This window comes from Podarcis raffonei, chromosome 2 (genome assembly GCF_027172205.1).
Source record: "Podarcis raffonei isolate rPodRaf1 chromosome 2, rPodRaf1.pri, whole genome shotgun sequence".
NCBI lineage: Eukaryota > Metazoa > Chordata > Lepidosauria > Squamata > Lacertidae > Podarcis > Podarcis raffonei.
Window position 1 is genome coordinate 41797176 of NC_070603.1, and position 19109 is coordinate 41816284.

Genomic DNA, 19109 nt, shown 5'->3' on the forward strand with positions numbered 1-19109 from the left:
GAGTTTTGAAGCCTTGCTGTTCTGTTCTGCTTTACCTTCAGCAGGAATAATTTATGCAGTGGTGATATTTTCCCTAGCCATGTTCTCCTTCCTGTTGTGTTTCCTCCTTCAATTCACTTAATGACAGTGAACTTTATATGCACACAAAAACATACTCTAGGTAATTAGGAAATAGATTGCATTCATCATGTGCAAGTCTGATGCTGTGGCGTCTAGACTTGGAAAATACTGTTTCCCGACTGCTAAATTTCCAAGAGCAAGGCTTTGACTGTGGTTAATATGGCTTCTTCCAAGTAAATCTCTGACCAGAAGATGGGTTTCCAGTGCTGCAATTTAGAAATAAGCTCAGTCCCTCTACTTTCTTTTCTTTCTTTCTTTACTTAAAAATTATATTTTGTGAGTGAAGTATGTTTATTTAATCATCATGGTTTATATTGGGATAACTGACCTTTGGCCTACCAGATATTGTTGCACTACAATGCCCATCATCCCTGATTATTGACCACGCTGTTTGGGATTAATGGAAACTGGAGTCCAACAACTTTTGAAGGGCCACAGGTTAGTCACAGCTAGTTTATACGGAGTGCATAGTTCAAAGATGAGAGGAGAATTAAGACTTCTGTTGTCAGTTTTTTTATAGGAGGCCTATCCCTTTAAGAATCCCTGTATTGTCCAACAGACTCACTATTCCATTTCAGAATGGCAGGCCTATCATGTCATAATAATGTTACTTACTGAAAAATCAGCATCAATGCAGTGGCCCCCAGGATTCTTCTTTGTGTAGGCCAATGGCCTATTCACCATAAGCAATGGTGATGCTTTCTTGGGTTGAATGCCAAAGCTGCTCATTTCTGCCCCCCATCCTCCAGTGCATGCTTTGGCTGTACTTTGAGTGCAGTTCATAAAACATGGTTGTCCGTGAGCCAGTTCTGCTTTAGGGAAGAATGTTAATCGGTTGACGCATTTACTAGTGGTTAATGTGACTTTAGACTTGTGAGCTTACTTCATCAAAAACCTCTTGAGCGTGCATACACTGCAAAAAAATGGAAATATTAAAAGAACAGCTAGTTTAGGGGACTTCTGTATTCGTGTGACTGTGGTAAGCAAATGTCAATCCACATACAAAGGTGTGTTTATGTTGCCCCTGGAAAAGGCTTAGATTTTTTTGGGGTCAAATCTCCTAGGGAAAAGAAAATCATCAATTGTTGAACAGTAGCCAAGAATACTTGCTGGCCCTCATTATTCAGGAGTTTCTGCATGAGTGGGATTACAAAGAGCTAAACCTTGGGTAATCTCTTTCTTTAGCTCTTCAGGCTAGTCATGTTTAGCGTCTTACATTTTTGGGATTGAGCATAATCTCCCACCGACTCAACGACTGTGGGAATGAGTCCACCGCAGTTACTTGACAACCTACCCACACCTAGATCATTGCGCATCAGTGGCTGAAAAAGAGGTGGGTTTGAGTAGAGAGGGAACCTGGATGCCTCTAGAATGTCAGTATTGAGTTGTGGGAGCAATTCAAGCACATATCAGGAAATTAGAGTTTATGCATTAAAAAAACACAGTTCAATAATAAAAAGTAAATAGTAGCAAGGAAAATGGTTTTTTTTAGAACAGGTAGAAGTGATTTCAGTGTGGAAGAAAATTAAAATTGTTGCTGGCATCCAACTACCTTGAGAGAGACTGGAATGTGCCTCCCGGGATGGAGAATCACAGCGCCTGCTGTGGCTGAAGAGACTGGTAACTCATAACTGTGACCTCCTGCATTGTTTTGCTGTGTTAGCAGCTCTGAAGTGAACTCTCCAGGGCACAAGCCTGGATAGTGTGTATGGAGGCCCTGGGCTGTGTGAACAAATTATAAAGAGGTGTTTCATTTGTGATTCCAAAATTCAATGAACAGGACCCATCTTTCAATAAATTTGCTTGGTAATGGCATTATATTGCATATAATTGCAATATAGTGGGTTTATGCAATTTGAAGAGGATTAAAGCATTCTGTTGCCCCAGCACAAAGAAAGAAACAGATATTTTGCTGCTGGGAAAGTGATAGGGAAATGCATTGGAAAATATGGAATGAACAAATGGTTAACATGAAGACACAAGCAAATAACGATGAATGCAGCTGGAATGCTCATTGTCGTATAATATCCCTACAAACTAATGGGAAAGAATGTTTAAAAAGACTGGATACAATCTAACGTCTGTGCAAGCAGATCAGGATGACTTTATTATTATCATTAATCATCTTCCACACACGTGTCTTAGAGCGATGCACAGGATAAAATAAAAAGAGCTTTTAAAAGCAGCACAAAAATATAGTAAATGTGTTTTAAAAACAATGCAAAGTAGACTCCTGCAGCAGAGACTTATTAATATAGCTGACAAAGCAGTAAAGATCATCTGGAGGAACCCTTGCTTATCTTTTGGTTTAGGAAAGCTTGCTTGTCTGGACATTGTCAGAACCAAGCAACTGTTTAAAAACTTGAATCAGGCATAACATTCCCTTGGGTTTCTAGGGACACTTGTATGATAGCAGATACCACTGTAATATAAGGCTTCGTTCTGTTCTCTACCAGCCTTTTGGTGACTTTTGAACCCTTTTGATTTAGCTGATTTCAGAAAGTTGAAACCCGCCCTATGTTGTACCGTTTTGGTTTCCTTGTTTTGTTTTTTATCATCAGTGTGTATAAGTGAATTGTAGATAGGGCCTTTATCAGCAAGATTCTGCTCTGCAACAGTTCTGCAGGAGTACCCATTTTTCACTTGTCCTGCTGCCAATGTTCCTTCTTCTCACCATCCATTAGACATTCAATGTAAGAACTACTTGCAAATATAAATGCAAAAAAATTAAATCGAAACTGAAAACCAACAAAACACAATCTTTTCTAAATATAAGTAATTTATAACATAAAATATAACTCATTTCTATTATTATAATAGATAATATTCCTCACACATGTGGTTTGTTTTCTTAAAAAAAACCAAAACCAAAAGAAATAAATAAAGAAAATCAAATATTAACTCAGGTGAGTGGTTGAAAGCAGCAAATCCTTTCATATTCAGGAAACAAGATCCCTTTGTTATGAATCATTGACATCTTTCTTTCTTTCTTTCTTTCTTTCTTTCTTTCTTTCTTTCTTTCTGATATAATGCATTAATTCCATTGTAAGCACATACTCCCATGTCTTTTGTGTCACTTTTTGAAGGCATAACTTGTAATTGCCATATTTTGGTATATAAGGTTCTTGTTGTTTTAACTATGTACAAGGCTATATTCCTGATGAATTAAGCTACCCATGTAGTTTAACCCAGGCAGACATGTGGGCCAGGATAGATCTTGTCTAATAACAACTATTATAGGATAACTATTTTATTGTTTATTGTAATTATCATTATTTATTTAATTTATATACCACCCTTCATCCAAAGATCTTGGGACAGTAGCACAAAATAATTTAAACAAAAGCAACCCCCCCCCCCCGACACACACTTAAAAGGATGTAGAATATTAATTAGCCAAAGGCCTGGTTGAAGAGGAACATTTGCCTGGCAGCTAAAGACGTATAGTGAAAGTGCCAGACAAACCTCCCTGGGGAGAGCATTCCACAAACAGGGAGTCACTGCCAAAAAGGCCCATTCTCAGTGTTGCCACCTTCTGGACCTCTCTACTACCAATTTATGCCTTTCCCCTCTACATAAATCTCCCTTCGGTTTGAACAACCTGCAGTAAAAAAAAAACCCTAGTTAGTTCTTTTTACTCCAGCAGCTTTTTCAAAAGCTTTAAAAAGATTTTCTTGATATAATACAGAGGTGAGAAATATCTAAGGGGTTCCATCGCTGGATCTATTTAACTAAGGGATGCATAAGCTTGCCTTGGTTTTGCTTGTGACTCTTCCTATCTCTATAGGGCTATAAAGAAAGGGACTGAGTGGTGACAGTTGCTTTCAACTTAGCAACAACATGAACTCTGGCCAATTGCCCTTGATGAATAATTAGTAACCCCTGAATGGTGCTGGGAGTAACTAGCTGGGAATGTATATGCTGCCAAATTCTGCATTGGCTGGAATTTGGCAGCAGAATTGAGTTCCTGCCAATTTTGAGTCCTAGAATGAACCAGGCACTTGCTGGAGTCTATAGCACTTTACACCCCAGCTCTAAATGGCTTCTTTGATGTTGCAGGTTGTACCTGGAGATGTGATGACACTTTGGCTGAGTAGGTTTCAGTGCTATGTAGTATGGATCGCATTAGTGAAGTGGGGTGTTTGTAGATTTTTGACAATGTCCCATGCTGCTCCAGTACTCTTTGAAATGAGGAGACTACAGAGTGGTTATTTCTCAAGCCACAACTATCTACTTCAGGCCTTTCTGAGTCTTCTCTGGATAGATATGAGAGGTGGGTGGGTGGAAATGGAAACCACTGCACTTAGGTGATATATGAACTATACTCAGAGGTGGAGCTAGCTGCTCCGGCACCCGGAGCGGCGCACAGGCTGTGCACCCGGGGACGGGGCTAGCGTCCCAGGGGGGTGCTGCCTGCGGCGAGCAACCCAGGGGACAGGACAGCAATGTCACCCCCCTCAGGGATGACACCTGGGGTGGACCGCACCCACCGCACCCCCTTCTCCGCCAGTGACTATACTTAGTCAGCCACTGATAATTGTCACATTTCTATTTTTTGGCCTGAAATGATGGCGATGACAAGTATGACTAATGCTAGTTGGTGTGGTGCAAAATGCCTCCCCCCCCCCCCAGGAAGCCACATGCCAAATGCTTCTATACTTGCTCAACACGATACCCAAGCCAGGCATGTTTGTAGTGGAAGATGACACAGAGGTTCAGTCCAGATCTTGCAGGTTCATTGTGCACCAAACCTTCAGATATGGCGTTAACAGCCTTTGGCAATCTGTGTGTAGTGCGTATATTATTGATTCAATTAAAAGCAAAGAGTAACATAAGATCTGAAGGGGGAAAGAACAATGCAGCACCTTTCCTTTTTCTTTTACAAAAATCTGTAGAACAGAGCCGTAAAATAGCAGAAGTGGGATTGGGAGGAGGGAATTGGCAGCAAAAAAGCTACATGCAGACTAATTATAAGTAAGGCATAGCCTTGTGAGCATGGCCATGACTTTAATATAATTATATAGTTTTATATAGAAATCTAAGCCGTTTCCTGATGTGTAAAGGCAGGAGTCTCTGGTGGCATCGTGTTAGGAAACGATGACAGGAACAGAATCTGTATCCTGTGGTTTTTGCACATTACGGGAATGTCCTGTCCTATCTCTGCTGTCAGTTCTCGATTGCACAACCCAGGGTTTTGAGAGAGACCAAATTTGCTGTGAGGACTGGTCAGACTTCCTGCCAGTGCGTGACCAATTGGGGAAGGAAAGCCTTCTGCTGATCACACTTTGTGGTGTCCCATAAGGAACTGACATAAGAGAAGACTATTTCCAGGCCACTTTCAGGGTGTGAATCATGCCCCTTGTTCAATCACCACTTTCCTTGACATTTGCATGAAAATGTGATTAAGATGTTGAGAGAACGTGGGGATGCATATATCCTTTTCTATTTATTCTGTCCTGAGCTCCTTTGGGTACACATAATCTCTTCTGTACTGTTGCTATCTTAGAGTGGTAAACTTGCCCATAGAAGGATGGTCTTGTGTTGAGTGTGTATGGAGACCTTTAAGCCACCTGGGCATGTTGGCTGCTTGTCCTAGATGCACCTCTCCTGTGGAAGTACTCTTTGTCTAACTTGCACAAGTTATTGGTAACACTTTGATGCAGTGACTCCTGTCAAAATGCAAGGAAATGCTCTTCAAAGGTCACTTCAAAGATTCTTGTAGCCCTGAAATTCTGATTGCATGAGTTCTAGCTGGTCAATTGGCCATCCTGTTTGGTGCTGATGGGAGTTGTAGTCCAACAACATATGGAGGAACACAGGTTCCCCAATCCTGGTATAAAAAATGGATGTGTATGAACAGGAGCAACAACATGGTAGAACACAGCTCAGCTGTGGATCCTTTCCTCTCTTTTATCTTGATGTCTTTTGAACGTATAGGAAGTGCAGAGTTGTGGATTTTCATTTACCTTCTTGTTGTTGCAAAGCTTTACTGTTGGGTTATGTGAGGAGTCAAAACAAAGGCAACTGTTTCCCTTTTTCTGACATCTCTGAATCCTACATGATCATGAGCAGAAGAGGATTGGGAAGCAGACTAGACACCAACTGGAAAAATTGGAGTAAACTAAAAACTGGGTTTGATTTATGTTTACCACTTGTGTGTGGCTAACTCTGACTTACTTCTTTTTATATCTACAGGAGATGAATTAAAATGCAGCACACGACGTGCACAGAGGACAGGATCCACCATGCACTGGAGAGGTGCCTTCATGGCCTCAGCAGAAGCACTTTCTCTGCTAGCACTTGGACTGGTAAGTGACTAACCCCATCACCATACCAGGATGATTTTTCTTTCCTCTTCAGTTTGTTATTGAAATATATTTGGATGCTTTCCCCCACTCTTTTGTGATTCTTATTGCAATAGCAATGTTTGTTCATGTGTAGTCAAACTATTAACCAATGAAAAGGGAAGCAATTCAACATTTAAACAACGAACTGACGTTAATCCTCCTTCTTACCCAAACTCTCTTGATTTTTCCTCCTTCTAGTGAAAGCGCTTGAAAGCCTAACCAACCCCCTGCTAGTAAAAAATGTCTCATTGATAGTTTGGGGAATAAGATGAACATCACAGATGTTCCCAAATATTCTAGTATCAGTAGAACACTGGCCACATTAGCACACTACACTAAGGCAAGCCATGGTTTAGTGCAAATGCACTAGCTCCCAAGGAAGAATTTGCAGCTGCTCTGCTCCTCCCTGGGCTTTTTAGGTCAGCACAGTGCAGGAGCTAAGTCAAGGTTTGACTTTGAATGCTGTGTGTCTCCTCCTTAACCATGGCCTTAAACTATAGGAGATTGTGGTTGAGGAGGAGAGACCTTAACTACAATGCTGGGCTTGGAAGACGTGCTAAGCCTAACCTTGGTTTTGTTGCTTTCCTCCATTGACCTAAAAAGCATGGGAAGAGGAGCCAAATGAGCGCATGTCAATCTCCGGAAGCCAGTATTCTCATGTGGCCTTGCTAAGCTATGCTCTGACTTACTGTGGTGTGGAAACCAGGCCATTGCGCTGAGCTCTCATCCCACATGATGGGACATGTTTTCAGAAAGAAATCTGAAGCTAACTGGGGCTATGCAGCCATGTTGCCAGTTTACTGATTTGAAATCCTCATCCTACAACCTCAATTTTTAGTTTTCAACACGGCTTTTATGGATTGTGGGGTGGGTTTTTTGGAGCCTCAAAATTCTTGATTTTTGCTCCAACCTCTTTCTTACACCAGAGTGGGGGGCAGGAAGATATTTGGCAACATTTACACCATGCAGCACTTAAAGTGCTGTGATACCACTTGATGCAATGGAAGGCATCTTTATAGGTTCACATTTTTATATTGGCCTGCTCCAGGGTTTGGTGGGCATGGAGTGGGGCATGTGCAGCTCACACGTGGAGCCATGGTGGTTACAGCATCTCAGTAATGTTTCACAGCAATTGCTGGTTGCAAGCCATGAGAACTGCCTTTCAGAGAACTGAGAGAGGAAATGCTAACCATCAGTGCCACCCTACGCAGGCAGCACTTGCTGGAGAAGGCAAGCAGTCCTCAGAAGAGAACTCACTGTTTCTGTTCCAAGAAAAACATTTCTTGAAGCTCATCTTAAGCTGCCAGCCGCAATGGTGGGTGCTGCTGCCACCCAACTTTTTTTTTAGCTGTCCTGCTGCAGTGTGTTGCCATCTGGATACAGCCTTGCAGTGTCAATTTCCTCTGTTGCTGATCTAGCACTATTTTGCTAAACTTGAGGGGGAGGACCAAGGTACCAGAAGTTAAGGAAGAGACAACAAGGAGCGTAGCCAGCTGCTCTGGAATTTGCCTTCCATGCTGACCCTGCTATGATGATGATGATGATGATGATGAATTACAATAATAATTGAATTAATAATAATAATATAATAATTTTTTATTTGTACCCCACCCATCTGGCTGGGTTTCCCCAGCCACTCTGGGCAGCTTCCACAAAAACAAAAAATACACTAAGATGTCACACATTAAAAACTTCCCTGAACAGGGCTGCCTTAAGATGTCTTCTGAATGTCAGGTAGTTGTTTATCTCTTTGACATCTGATGGGAGGGAGTTCCACAGGGCGGGCGCCACTACTGAGAAGGCCCTCTGCCTGGTTCCCTGTAGCTTTGCTTCTCGCAGTGAGGGAACCACCAGAAGGCCCTCGGCGCTGGATCTCAGCGTCCGGGCAGAATGATGGGGGTGGAGATGCTCCTTCAGGTATACTGGGCCGAGGCCATTTAGGGCTTTAAAGGTCAACACCAACACTTTGAATTGTGCTTGGAAACATAATACCCTGCCCTTCCCCCCTAAGGAGCAAACAGAGCAGCAAACAGATAAACAATTTACAAGCAAAAACAAAGCAAAAATAGATTGAAACATTCTAAAAAATAAAAATAAAAAACATCTAAACACAAGTACAATTTACAACTTTCTAAGAGCAATTACAAGTAACAGCTGTGTCCTTCCAATTATCTTGAGGTTGCCTAGTTGCTAGGCCCTTACCTACCATTTAGATTCTTATTCTCGAATACTTAAATCCCCCCCAATAGCTCAAGGTGGGACATAAGCTTCTCTCTCCACCCCCTCCATTTTATCCCTACAACAACCCTGTAAGGTTGATTTAAACTGAGAGACAGTGACTAGTCCAAGGCTACCCAGCTAGCTTCATGTTTGAGTGGGGATTTGAACCTGGGTCTTCACAGTCCTAACCACATTAACCAGTATGCCACAGTGGTGCCCATCCCTGTGTGGTTTGCACACACTGCATCAGTGCACGTGTCTCTTTCTCTCTTTTAATCCTTCCATGCAGGACCAGCAATTTAACCACAAAGATTCAAAAGAGATGCAAAACTTTGCCACAGATCCTGTAGCAGGAAGAAGATGGGGAGTAGTATTGTCTATGGGCTGCAATGGCTCTTTGCTTTTACTGCTTCACCTCAGGGACTCAATGAATTATGTATATTATGGATTGCTTATATTATTTGGACATGTTGCCATAGGAAACTTTGAGGCAGCTCTACCCTAACAGTTAATGCACATGATTTGTTGGAAATGTTGCAGGCTAATGAATTAACCCCAACTGGGAATAACTGGTGTAGGTCAAAAATACATCGTTTCCCTAATGCTGTATTCCAGGTTGTTCTTATCCCTAATAGGGTGGTAAATGCATTTTCTCTCTTGAAGAACTGGATCCACATAGTAGGTGACTACTGAGAAAGAAAGCTCATGCACTGTATCTTTTTTTAAAAATAACTCCACACACATCTCGTATCTTTCATTATGGTCCATGAATCTCTTTCATTTTGCCTATATCTCATCTAGCTCAAAATTGCAATGAACATCTGTCTTCTGCAATTAGGACACTGAGTGCTCTGGAATTCATTCCATTCTCAGAATGTGACCTGTTTCTTCATTTTTTGGCAGCTGGGCTTTGTCTGAATTGTTGGAGTCTCCAGGAGTTGGTCAGTCGTGATGCAGGGAACTACCTCATCCTTCTGGAGAAAATCTTGCAAAAGACCCAAGAGGTAAATCAAAGAGGGCAATAGGAAAGAATATTTGTATAAAGGGAGTTCTTGCTCAGTCTGGTGTGCGCGCTCTCTCTCTCTCTCTCTCTCTAAGACTCTGGAATACCTCTAGTACAAATAAGAATGAAAAGTGGCTGGTTGCTTTGTGCATCAGCCCAGCCTGCTGCTGATTTCAGTTTGCCTTTGACCAAGTTCTATGCTCTGCATGGTGTTTCAACATGTTAAAACAATTTAAAGCAAGAGAGTAGATGCACACAATACCTTGCAATGGGAGTACTTCTTTCCAAAATGGCATCAGCATGTCCTGGAGGAAGTCGCTAGTTTTTGAGGCCATGTGGAACTCATTGCTCTGTATGTTGGAAACAGAATCTGGTGTTTAGGTCAGTTTGTCACTCACAGAATTGCTCCCCCCCCTTTGCACCCTGGGAACCCACACATAAGAGGATATGTCCCACTTTTTAAATGTTTAGTATTTTACAGGTAAGAATAAACCAAGCAATAATCCCACCCCCATCCAACCAACCTGCCCCTTTACTTGATGTTGGTTGAATCCTGCTTGGAGTCAGCCATGTCTTTAGGGCAGCGACAAGGAACCTGTGACCCTCTAGATGTTGCTGGAGCAGAAATCCCAGCATCCCTGGCCATTGGTCATGTTGGGTGAGGCGGATGAAAGTTGGAGTCCCTGGAGGGCTTCAGATTCCTCACCCCCTTTTTTAGAGTGAGGTATCTGTATAGTTAAAGCCATTGTTTTCCCACTAGCGATGTATGGAAGTGAGAGCTGGACCATAAAGAAGGCTGATCGCCGAAGAATTGATGCTTTTGAATTATGGTGCTGGAGGAGACTCTTGAGAGTCCCATGGACTGCCAGAAGCTCAAACCTATCCATTCTTGAGGAAATCAGCCCTGAGTGCTCACGGGAAGGACAGATCCTGAAGCTGAGGCTCCAGTACTTTGGCCACCTCATGAGAAGAGAAGACTCCCTGGAAAAGACCCTGATGCTGGGAAAGATTCAGGGCACAAGGAGAAGGGGATGACAGAGGATGAGATGGTGGGACAGTGTTCTTGAAGCTACCAGCATGAGTTTGACCAAACTGTGGGAGGCAGTGGAAGATAGGAGTGCTTGGCGTGCTCTGGTTCATGGGGTCACAAAGAGTTGGACACAACTAAACGACTAAACAACAATCTGGCCTCAGCAGCAGTCTCTGGGAACTTTTAAAGGACAGCAGTTTGCCAGTTACTTTGTTTTGCACATTGCTGCAAGGAGTGAGCACAAGACACCATGTGTATTGCTTCTCCCCACTGCCTTCCCACCCTGCAGCAGAATGTCTTGAGCCGGTGTTGACCTTGCTGTTTATGTGGCAATGCAGATACTGTGCATGGGATTCTATGGGATTCAGAGTCCTTGAGGATCATGGGTTGACTTAAGCCCAGCTCTGCTCTCTGTTATGCTGGATCTAGAGGTTTGAATTTCATTGCTGGGAAAAAGAGGACAATGAATGAGTTAGAACACCTGGGTCAGCAACTGTCAGAGTCAAGTGGAGATTTCCTACTTCCTGCTTTGTCCAACACCTCCCCATTAGGGAGCAATTGTCTCTCACATGGCAGAATGTTGGGAGCTGCTTGGCAGGCTGAGCTCCCTGCCTCCATTGTTCCCCAGCTATTGTGATGGCAGGCCAGTGGGGAATTGAGGAAGGGAGACCCCAGCTTGTGGCATGCAAAAGGCTTTCCAGGACTCTTGTTTGCAACAGGGTCACAGCAAGGTTGCTGCCCAGGGAATGAATGTAGCAGGTTTTCCTGTGAACCCGTTCGTTAGAAGCTGTTTCCCCCCGCCCTTTCTTTTTAAATTGTTGTCAGACAGTATAACTTCCTGGTGGGTTTAATGGAGGCCCTGCCCTGGCTATTCTGAGGAATTTTTGGCCTAAAAATAGTCTTGTGGCTCAACATGCAAAAATCTGCAGCAGGTGAGAGCCTGCAAGAAGAAAATGTACTGCACTTAGGGGTACTATGTGCCACAGCATCATTATAGGGCCTTGCAAGAGCAGAAAGGGCCGTAGATGGGTTGTTCCCCTCTTCAGGGAGCTAATCACCTCTCTTCCTTCTCTAGGAGATACTTCAGTTATATAAAAAAAATTAGTAATAATAAATAAAATGATAGTGATAGAAATAATAATAGTAATGAGGAGGATGCACCTAAGTTGTTTTGTTCACAGACCAAGGTCCCCTTGTGCAATCGGACTTTCCCTCTCCACCCCCACCCGCCGGTGCCCCTCTGCACCCACTAAATCTGCTCTGGAGGGTTGGGGGAACCCCAGAACAAATTTAGGAGGCACATGTGAGGAGGAGTGCGGGAAAGTCTTCTTGAGCAAGTGGACTCATGCAATGCCCCACTTAGCCCTACGCTGAGTTCCACGTAATAAAAAAACCCCAAACAAATTAGTATGATTAGTAGTAGCAGCAGTATTCAGAGTCCTACATTTTAAAGCGGATGATTCTCTCTACTGGCTGAGCAGTCTAACTATTGCTTTCCAGTGGCTTACGTAAGAAAACCACAGCATAAGAAATTTGACCTGGAGATCTTGATATCAATTTACCTGTGCTAGGGTGATACTGAGACCCTGTCACACAGCTTCTGTTGTATTTTGTTGTGCAACTTGCAGCCTTTGCAGCTGTTCTGACTAAAGATGCAAATATACCATGTTTGGTTGCTGAAATGCTGCTTGGTTTCTCTTCTTGACAAAGAGGAACTGTGTAAGAACTTCCCCCTGTTCTCTCTCTCTCTCAGCTTACCCAGTGATATTCTACCACTGGATCAAAAATACCACATTGTTAGGAATGTTTACTAAGGTGTGCCAGGCACACCTTCTATATACAAAAAGGGAAATACAGGAAAAAAATTGTTTAGAATGGCTAGGAAATAGTGACACTCTTCTGAAATGTGAGGGCCATTTGGAGAAGGTGATTGAAGAACCCATGAATGATGTGACTGGGCTCAAAGTCACCATGGAGGAGCGACTTGCCACTGCAACAAATAACACCTGGAGAGTAGACTTTACCTAGAGAGAAACAAATAGCAATCTTGTCAAGTCACACATCAATTCTCCTCCAAAGCTTCCAGGTGATCGGTTTGGGCAGCTTTTCTTTGAGTAGTTTTACCAGAATCTCACTTCCCTCTTGTGCTTTCTTTTCTTCCTCTGCAGGTCCAAGAGAAATGCAACTATGATCTCTTTGCTCCGCTGGCTCTGCTCTTCAGCTCAGCTGTCATGTGTGTAAGTTGTCCCAGCATTGCTGGAACGAATAGCTGAAGGCATTGGCTCTGTGGCTGTTAAAGTTGATGAGAAAACCTTTTCTTTTTGTTTAAAAAATTGTATCCAGCTTTTCACCATGTAGGACTCAACAGAGCTCACAGCTATTCATACATACAAAATTAAAACATAATTAAACTTTGAGTTTCCCTACTGACTCAGGTCAACCTCTGTATTCCTGATTTTTAGGAGAACCATTGGTAGTTGGGATATTTTTATCTAGCTAGATACTGACTGCTGGTTTACACATGCATGCTCATTGTGTGCTGACTTGTAACACTACCAAAGAGCTTCTGTCTCACCTGATGTCAATTATTGGTACTCTTCAACAGAGGAAGTTCTAACTGTTGACTGCAAATTGAGTGCTGCAATGATCCATTGATGAATTCTATATGTGTGTGAACTCCCCCCCAAAAAACCCCTATTTATTTGTTCTGTTTCTTTATATGACTAACAGCAAAGTCAAATTACACTTTGGATTTCACCTTGATGCTTTGCTTTCCTCTGTGTTTGATGGTGGTGTGTGCACATCTTTTGGGGCTATCACTCAAAGCATTCAGCACTGTTGCTCAGCAGGGGAAACTTGAACTTGAGCCCATGTAGCATCAGCCTGTCTTCTTTTTCTCCAATGGCTTCCTTGGCGGGAGGGGGGGGGTTTGCTGAATGAACTTGATCACAGCGCTGGCAGCTGAAGCTGGTGGTGGGAAATGTGCATGGTTAAAGTTGCTGAATTCCTATATCTGGAAGAAGATAAGGAGATGCTGGCCTCCATTTCTTGGTCTATTTATGCCACTGCTATTTTCTCTATAGACACCACACTTTCCTTCAGAGTCAGATTTCCTTCTGAGAGCCATGAGGACTTACCGTGACTTCCTTACCTGGCCTGTGCCATACTGCAATATCTGCCAGGAGCTCCTGACCTTCATCAGCAATGAACTCAAAGCCCCAGGTAGGGATCCAGATTGTCTGCTCCCAGCAGGGTTCCTTCAGCCCTCTGTGGTGCTGACTCTTCCTTCTTGGGGAGGGGGGGGGTGCGCTTGATGTTGATGAATGACTGAGAAAGCTAAAGTTGTACCAGTACATTTATGGGCCATATAGGCATTGAAGCTAACACTGTGCTATGAACTGGAGTGGGCTGCATACATCGTGGCAAGGGTTATTGCCAACAATGCAATTATAGTCAAGACAGTGATCCTGATAGTTGATTTTTAAAACACTCGTAGCCATATGTGTTCATGTAGAGGCACTCTCTACAGCAAGCACAACATTTTTGGAGGGTGTTTCATGCACATGCCTATAAGAGTGTGGTGGCTTCATCCCACACCATAATCCTGCTGGCATGCTGCATGGTGTGCAAATGGTGCCAGCACATAGGGTAAAAGCATTAAGGCTGTATCTTGATGAAAGAAGCTTACTCAGTGCTTGCATATCAACAGTATTGGTTCTGAAACAAGATGCATTATAGACCATATTGGATGGGTTATTTACAAAAGGCCCATCAAATAAAGGTTATTAGAATCATAGAATTGTAGAGCTGGAAGGGACCCCAGGGTTCAACTCCCTGCAATGCAGGAATTTCAGCTAAAGCATCCAAGGCAGATTTGTTTAGTCATTTATATTACTTTCAGTGAAGAAAGCACTTTAACCCACCGAGGGAAATTCAGGTAGGCTGATGGACTGTCCACATCTGAAATAAAGCCCCAGCACACAAAAGTGTATGCTACTATAAATCTCTTAATCTGGAAGGTGCCACTCTTGTTTTAGCATTTTATATCGGGGTGGGGAATGTTTTTCTGCCCAAGGGCAAAATTCCCTAGATGGCAGCCTTCCAAGGGCCACATACCAGTGCTGGTAAAAGTAGGCAGGGCCAGAGGCAAAAATAAAGAAGAAACGAAGTGTGGAACAAGGGATGCAGCATCAACCTTTGGACAGGAGGCTACATTTCAGCCATGCAGTATCTCAGTTCGAGGACACATTCCAGCGAGGGTAGTATCTTCCTGTAGGGATTAAGAATGGGAGTACAGTGGCTTGTCTAAGGTTCCCCCTTCTGAAGTAGGATTTGAACCAGAGGCTGGAGAGCTCCTTTCAGTACTCTGACCTTTTATAAGCCCATGGTTTCCACCCAAGGATAGAACGTTTCTTGTGCAAAGTCATTTGCCTGGCACAATGGATGTGGTTGCACTCCATTGCTCTCCTACCCTCCAGCTTCACTTGAAAGGGGATGAATAGCTCATCGAAATGCTCCAGTAACAACAGAGAATCCATTCAGGTAGACTTGGACTTTGAATGGGTAACTGTGTCAGATAATTTCCATATGATACACTGGGACTTCTGGTTTCTGCTAGTGAACTATGGTGCAGCCTCTGCTTAATGAGCTTAGACTCTGCTCCTGTTGATTATCAGCACTCATAAGGGTTCTTAAAGTTTATGCAGTGGAAGCTTCTTAATTAGGCCATGCTGGCAGCCAGCCTTCTGTTACTCCTCATTAAGCAGTTTCCCCAATTAAATGGAGAGGCTTTCTTAGAAAGTGCCTGGGTGCCCAGCATTGTGTTTCAACCTGCAACAGATTCAGTGTCAGATCTACCTTGGAAGAGCCTATTAATGCCATTAGAGGTGAAATACAGGGTGTCTCTTTTTCATTTCCTCATTAAGGCTGCCGATTCCTTGCTTCTGCTATAAGACCTTTCAGTAAATCATCACAATTTAAATTGAACTATTGGAGTTCTTAGGGAAGCTGAAGTTTGAGAGAGTTCAGTAAGCTTTTTCATTATGCAGTGCCTGCAATCATTAATCTGATTTATCTTGTCAAATGTCCAAGGGTGCAAATATCCAGGGCCCCAGTAGCTACTGGTGCCTTAGAAAACAGGTGCCTCATCCACACCATGCATTTAAAGCACATGGTTTCCTTCCAAAGAAACCCTGGGAACTGTACTTTGTGAAGGGTGCTGGGAATTGTAGCTCTGTGAGGCGTAAACCTTGGAGACACCATGCACTTCAAATGTATGTTGCCAATGTGAAATGGGCCTAGTTACTACCTTATTGCTTCCTTGCAAACCATGTGACCACATGCAATAGAGAGTTTTTGAGTGGGTAAGTAAGAATTGCTCTGTGGGGTGCATGTCCTTCAGCTGGACTGTTTCAAAAGCGGAGAAGCTGCACTGGAAATGGGTTGAATATTTGTGGAACATGGAAGAACTGTTGGAGTAGTGGATGTCACGTAGGTAGCACTTTCTCAATGTGCAATGGCTAGAGACAGAATTGCGCAGTGGTGAATTATTGAAAGCAAGCAGTAGCTAAGCACTCCTAAACAGGGGAATGCAAAACTTTCCAATTCCATTGGTGGACTGACTTGAAGCTATCTTTCTCCAAGGCTGAGAGATTTGGAAAGCTGCTTTATGCTTTTTGCTCACCTTGCATGGTGGATCCTTCAGTCCAACAGATTTGCTGAGAGGCAATTGGTCTGATGGGTTGTTTCACTGCTGCAAGCAAATTGTATATGCTTTCTTTCTTTCTTTCTTCTGCATAGCTCTACACATTTGGGGAAATCAATGTTGGTAAAAAAAAACCACTGTGTGTCAAACTGTTTGGGAGTTAGACCCTATCCAAGAAGATAATGGTGAAGAGTGGTATTCAAGCTGAATTCCTTCTTTCATTCACCCCCATCCCCATGGGGTTCACCTGTCTCTTCCACCTGAGCCCACCAGTTCTGTGAGGTCTCAGTGAGAAGTGGATGCCACCACTGTGTTTTAACAACCTTCTCTTTCTTTTAACAGGGATTTCATTTCAAAGGCTGGTTAGCGCAGAGCAGGGTCTGTCTGCAAAGAGCTGTGAGAGTTCCATTGTGTAAGTATCATGCAGGAATCATGACTGCTTTCTGGGGGTTAGGAAAAGGAAGGAGCTTTTTGGGATATTGTCCTCCTTTAAATTTCCCAGGGCCTCCTGTTGCTCAGGGCTTGGCTTATACCAGGGCTCAGCCCCAGCATTTATTTTAGGTAACAGAGGAAATTCCTGGACTATATGAAGGAAGGATAAATGAAATAGTCCCCTGAGTATGCAGAGTGACTTTCCATCACTACTGAGTAGCTGTGAAACCCCCCAGACAAAAGATATGGCTCCCAGACCAGTGGTGGTAGGGTGACTGTAGGCAGGCTTGAGACCTGACAGATCGTAGGTCCCAACTGCACTAGCAGAATCCTGCCACTTAAACAGCCATGGCTTCCCCTAAAGAATCATGGGAATTTTGGTTTGTTGATAGCAGGTCTCTGTTCCCCTCAAATAGGTACAGTTTGGGAAAGGAATGTGGATGGTGGGATCATAATGGATATGTACAGGATCAGCCCAGACTCTGAAGTGACCTGTGTCTGACCCTAAATTGATGTGTGTCTGCTGAGGTGCAGACAAGTCTATAACTCCCCCTTTTCAGTCCACCACCCCATCAGAGATGATATAGTTATGGTTATCAGTTGTTCATGGATAGGGCGGGCTAGTTGTAGATTATGATTATTTCTCTGCAGCCTTATAACTGCTAGCTATCTCAACAATGCCAGGCTATGTTTTCTAAGCATGCTGGTTCATAGAAGGGGAGTGGGTGTAGAAAAACAGAAAAACTGTGCCATCTGCTGGTGCTTTGATGTGAATTAATTGAAGTATGGAGCCACTGCATTTTTTTCTCCTGCCCTCCAATAGCTCATAGATTATGGAAGTGATCTGTGGCCCCAGGCACAGATAAACGTTGAGTCTCTCCATTTCTGAATTGGGCTGTTAACAGCTTGCCGTCCTATTGCCTCTTCTCTCTTACCTATTCCCCACCCCCCACCCCCACAGAACAGTCCTGTTGCTGAACCCTTCAGAGGTTGATGGGGAGTTTCTCTCAGTCGCTGAAAAGTTGAGCACGGCAGAGCACTCCCAGCACACGGTACTGGTGACACTCCTGGAGCACATCTACCAAGCTAACTTTGGGACCAAATGTGACCTGACAAGACTACGTGAAGTTCTCAAGGTAGAGAAAGCTGTGTGGCCTGGGGCCTTGGATGTGCCAGGCAGGCAGCGGGTGTCAGTCTTAAGATACATAGCTCTGTGGAATGATTACTGAGCGATCCTTAAGTTCCAGGAGTTTTCATACTTGAAGAAGCAGACGTTTTGATGGCAAATGAATCAAAACTGGCATAGCTAAGAAAGTGGCTTGGGTCAAAGGGTGAGAGAAGGAAGGATACTGAATAACTTGCCTCGCATTGTTTGCAGGTTGACTATTTAGTTCAGGAAGTAGATTGGTTTTACCCCAAAAACCACAGCAATTTTTTTTCTGTGTGTGTGTCCTTGCAGCACTGCAGGATATTTACTTAAACCTAAATCCTCCTGCCTAAACTGTGTGATCCTGTTCCTTGCTCAGAACAGGGCAGCACAGCCCATGCATCATGGTTAAACCCTGTCCTCCCGTCCTCCCACCTGTTGTATATTGTGTAGTGTGTGAAATGGATGCTAAGATACCAGATGGATCTTCTGCTGACTGTTCTCTCTCTCTCTCCAGCTGAAACCTTTAGAAAAGCTCATGGAGATATTTGCCAGCACCACAGAAGCTCAGGAGCTGGCAGCTGCCACCAGCAATGACCTTTCCATGGCTAAGGAGCAGCTAGAATCTGCTTTGCTGGAGATTGCAAAGGCAGCTGGGCTGCCTGAAATCACAGGTGGGAAATTATATGGGCAGTTTCTTCCTTGGGGTGTGGGTGGTCATGTTTGGATGTGGTCAGTTCCATACCATCCTGAAGGAGCTTGTTGCACTCCTAACCTCTGGTTGCTTGTCTCTTTAGGGGAAGTCCAGCCTTGTAAGCTCCACCTGATCCCCATCCCAGTTGCCCGGTGTTACACCTACAGATGGGATAAGGATAACTTTGGTAAGCTTGGAAACATGTAAGCAAGTTTGGCTTGATTCCAGGAGATGTTCCTTGGCCCCAACATGGCTTCCCATGCACAGCTGTGTATGTTTCTTTTCCCCAGGGGGTGATAATCCTGGCAACATCAGCTGTGATCTAGTGGGGCCCTTGTGCCCTACTACATCTCCAAATCTAAAGTGGGTGCTATTAGAGCAGAGCGTATAAAAGCAATCTCAAATTTAAAAC

The 19109-nt window shown here is 43.5% G+C and overlaps 1 protein-coding gene across 2 annotated transcripts in view; it reads left to right on the forward strand.

Annotated features, from left to right (window-relative positions):
- PIK3R5 (phosphoinositide-3-kinase regulatory subunit 5) overlaps positions 1-19109 on the forward strand; it is a 50626-nt gene that overhangs the window by 21716 nt on the left and 9801 nt on the right. For both annotated transcript variants that reach the window (XM_053376178.1, XM_053376179.1), the window contains exons 2-9: positions 6316-6428; positions 9591-9691; positions 12889-12957; positions 13804-13942; positions 16767-16836; positions 17818-17992; positions 18521-18677; positions 18801-18884. In XM_053376178.1, coding sequence (XP_053232153.1) covers positions 6329-6428; positions 9591-9691; positions 12889-12957; positions 13804-13942; positions 16767-16836; positions 17818-17992; positions 18521-18677; positions 18801-18884 — 895 coding nt within the window. In that variant the 5' untranslated portion in view covers positions 6316-6328. The remainder of the gene's footprint in view (positions 1-6315; positions 6429-9590; positions 9692-12888; positions 12958-13803; positions 13943-16766; positions 16837-17817; positions 17993-18520; positions 18678-18800; positions 18885-19109) is intronic.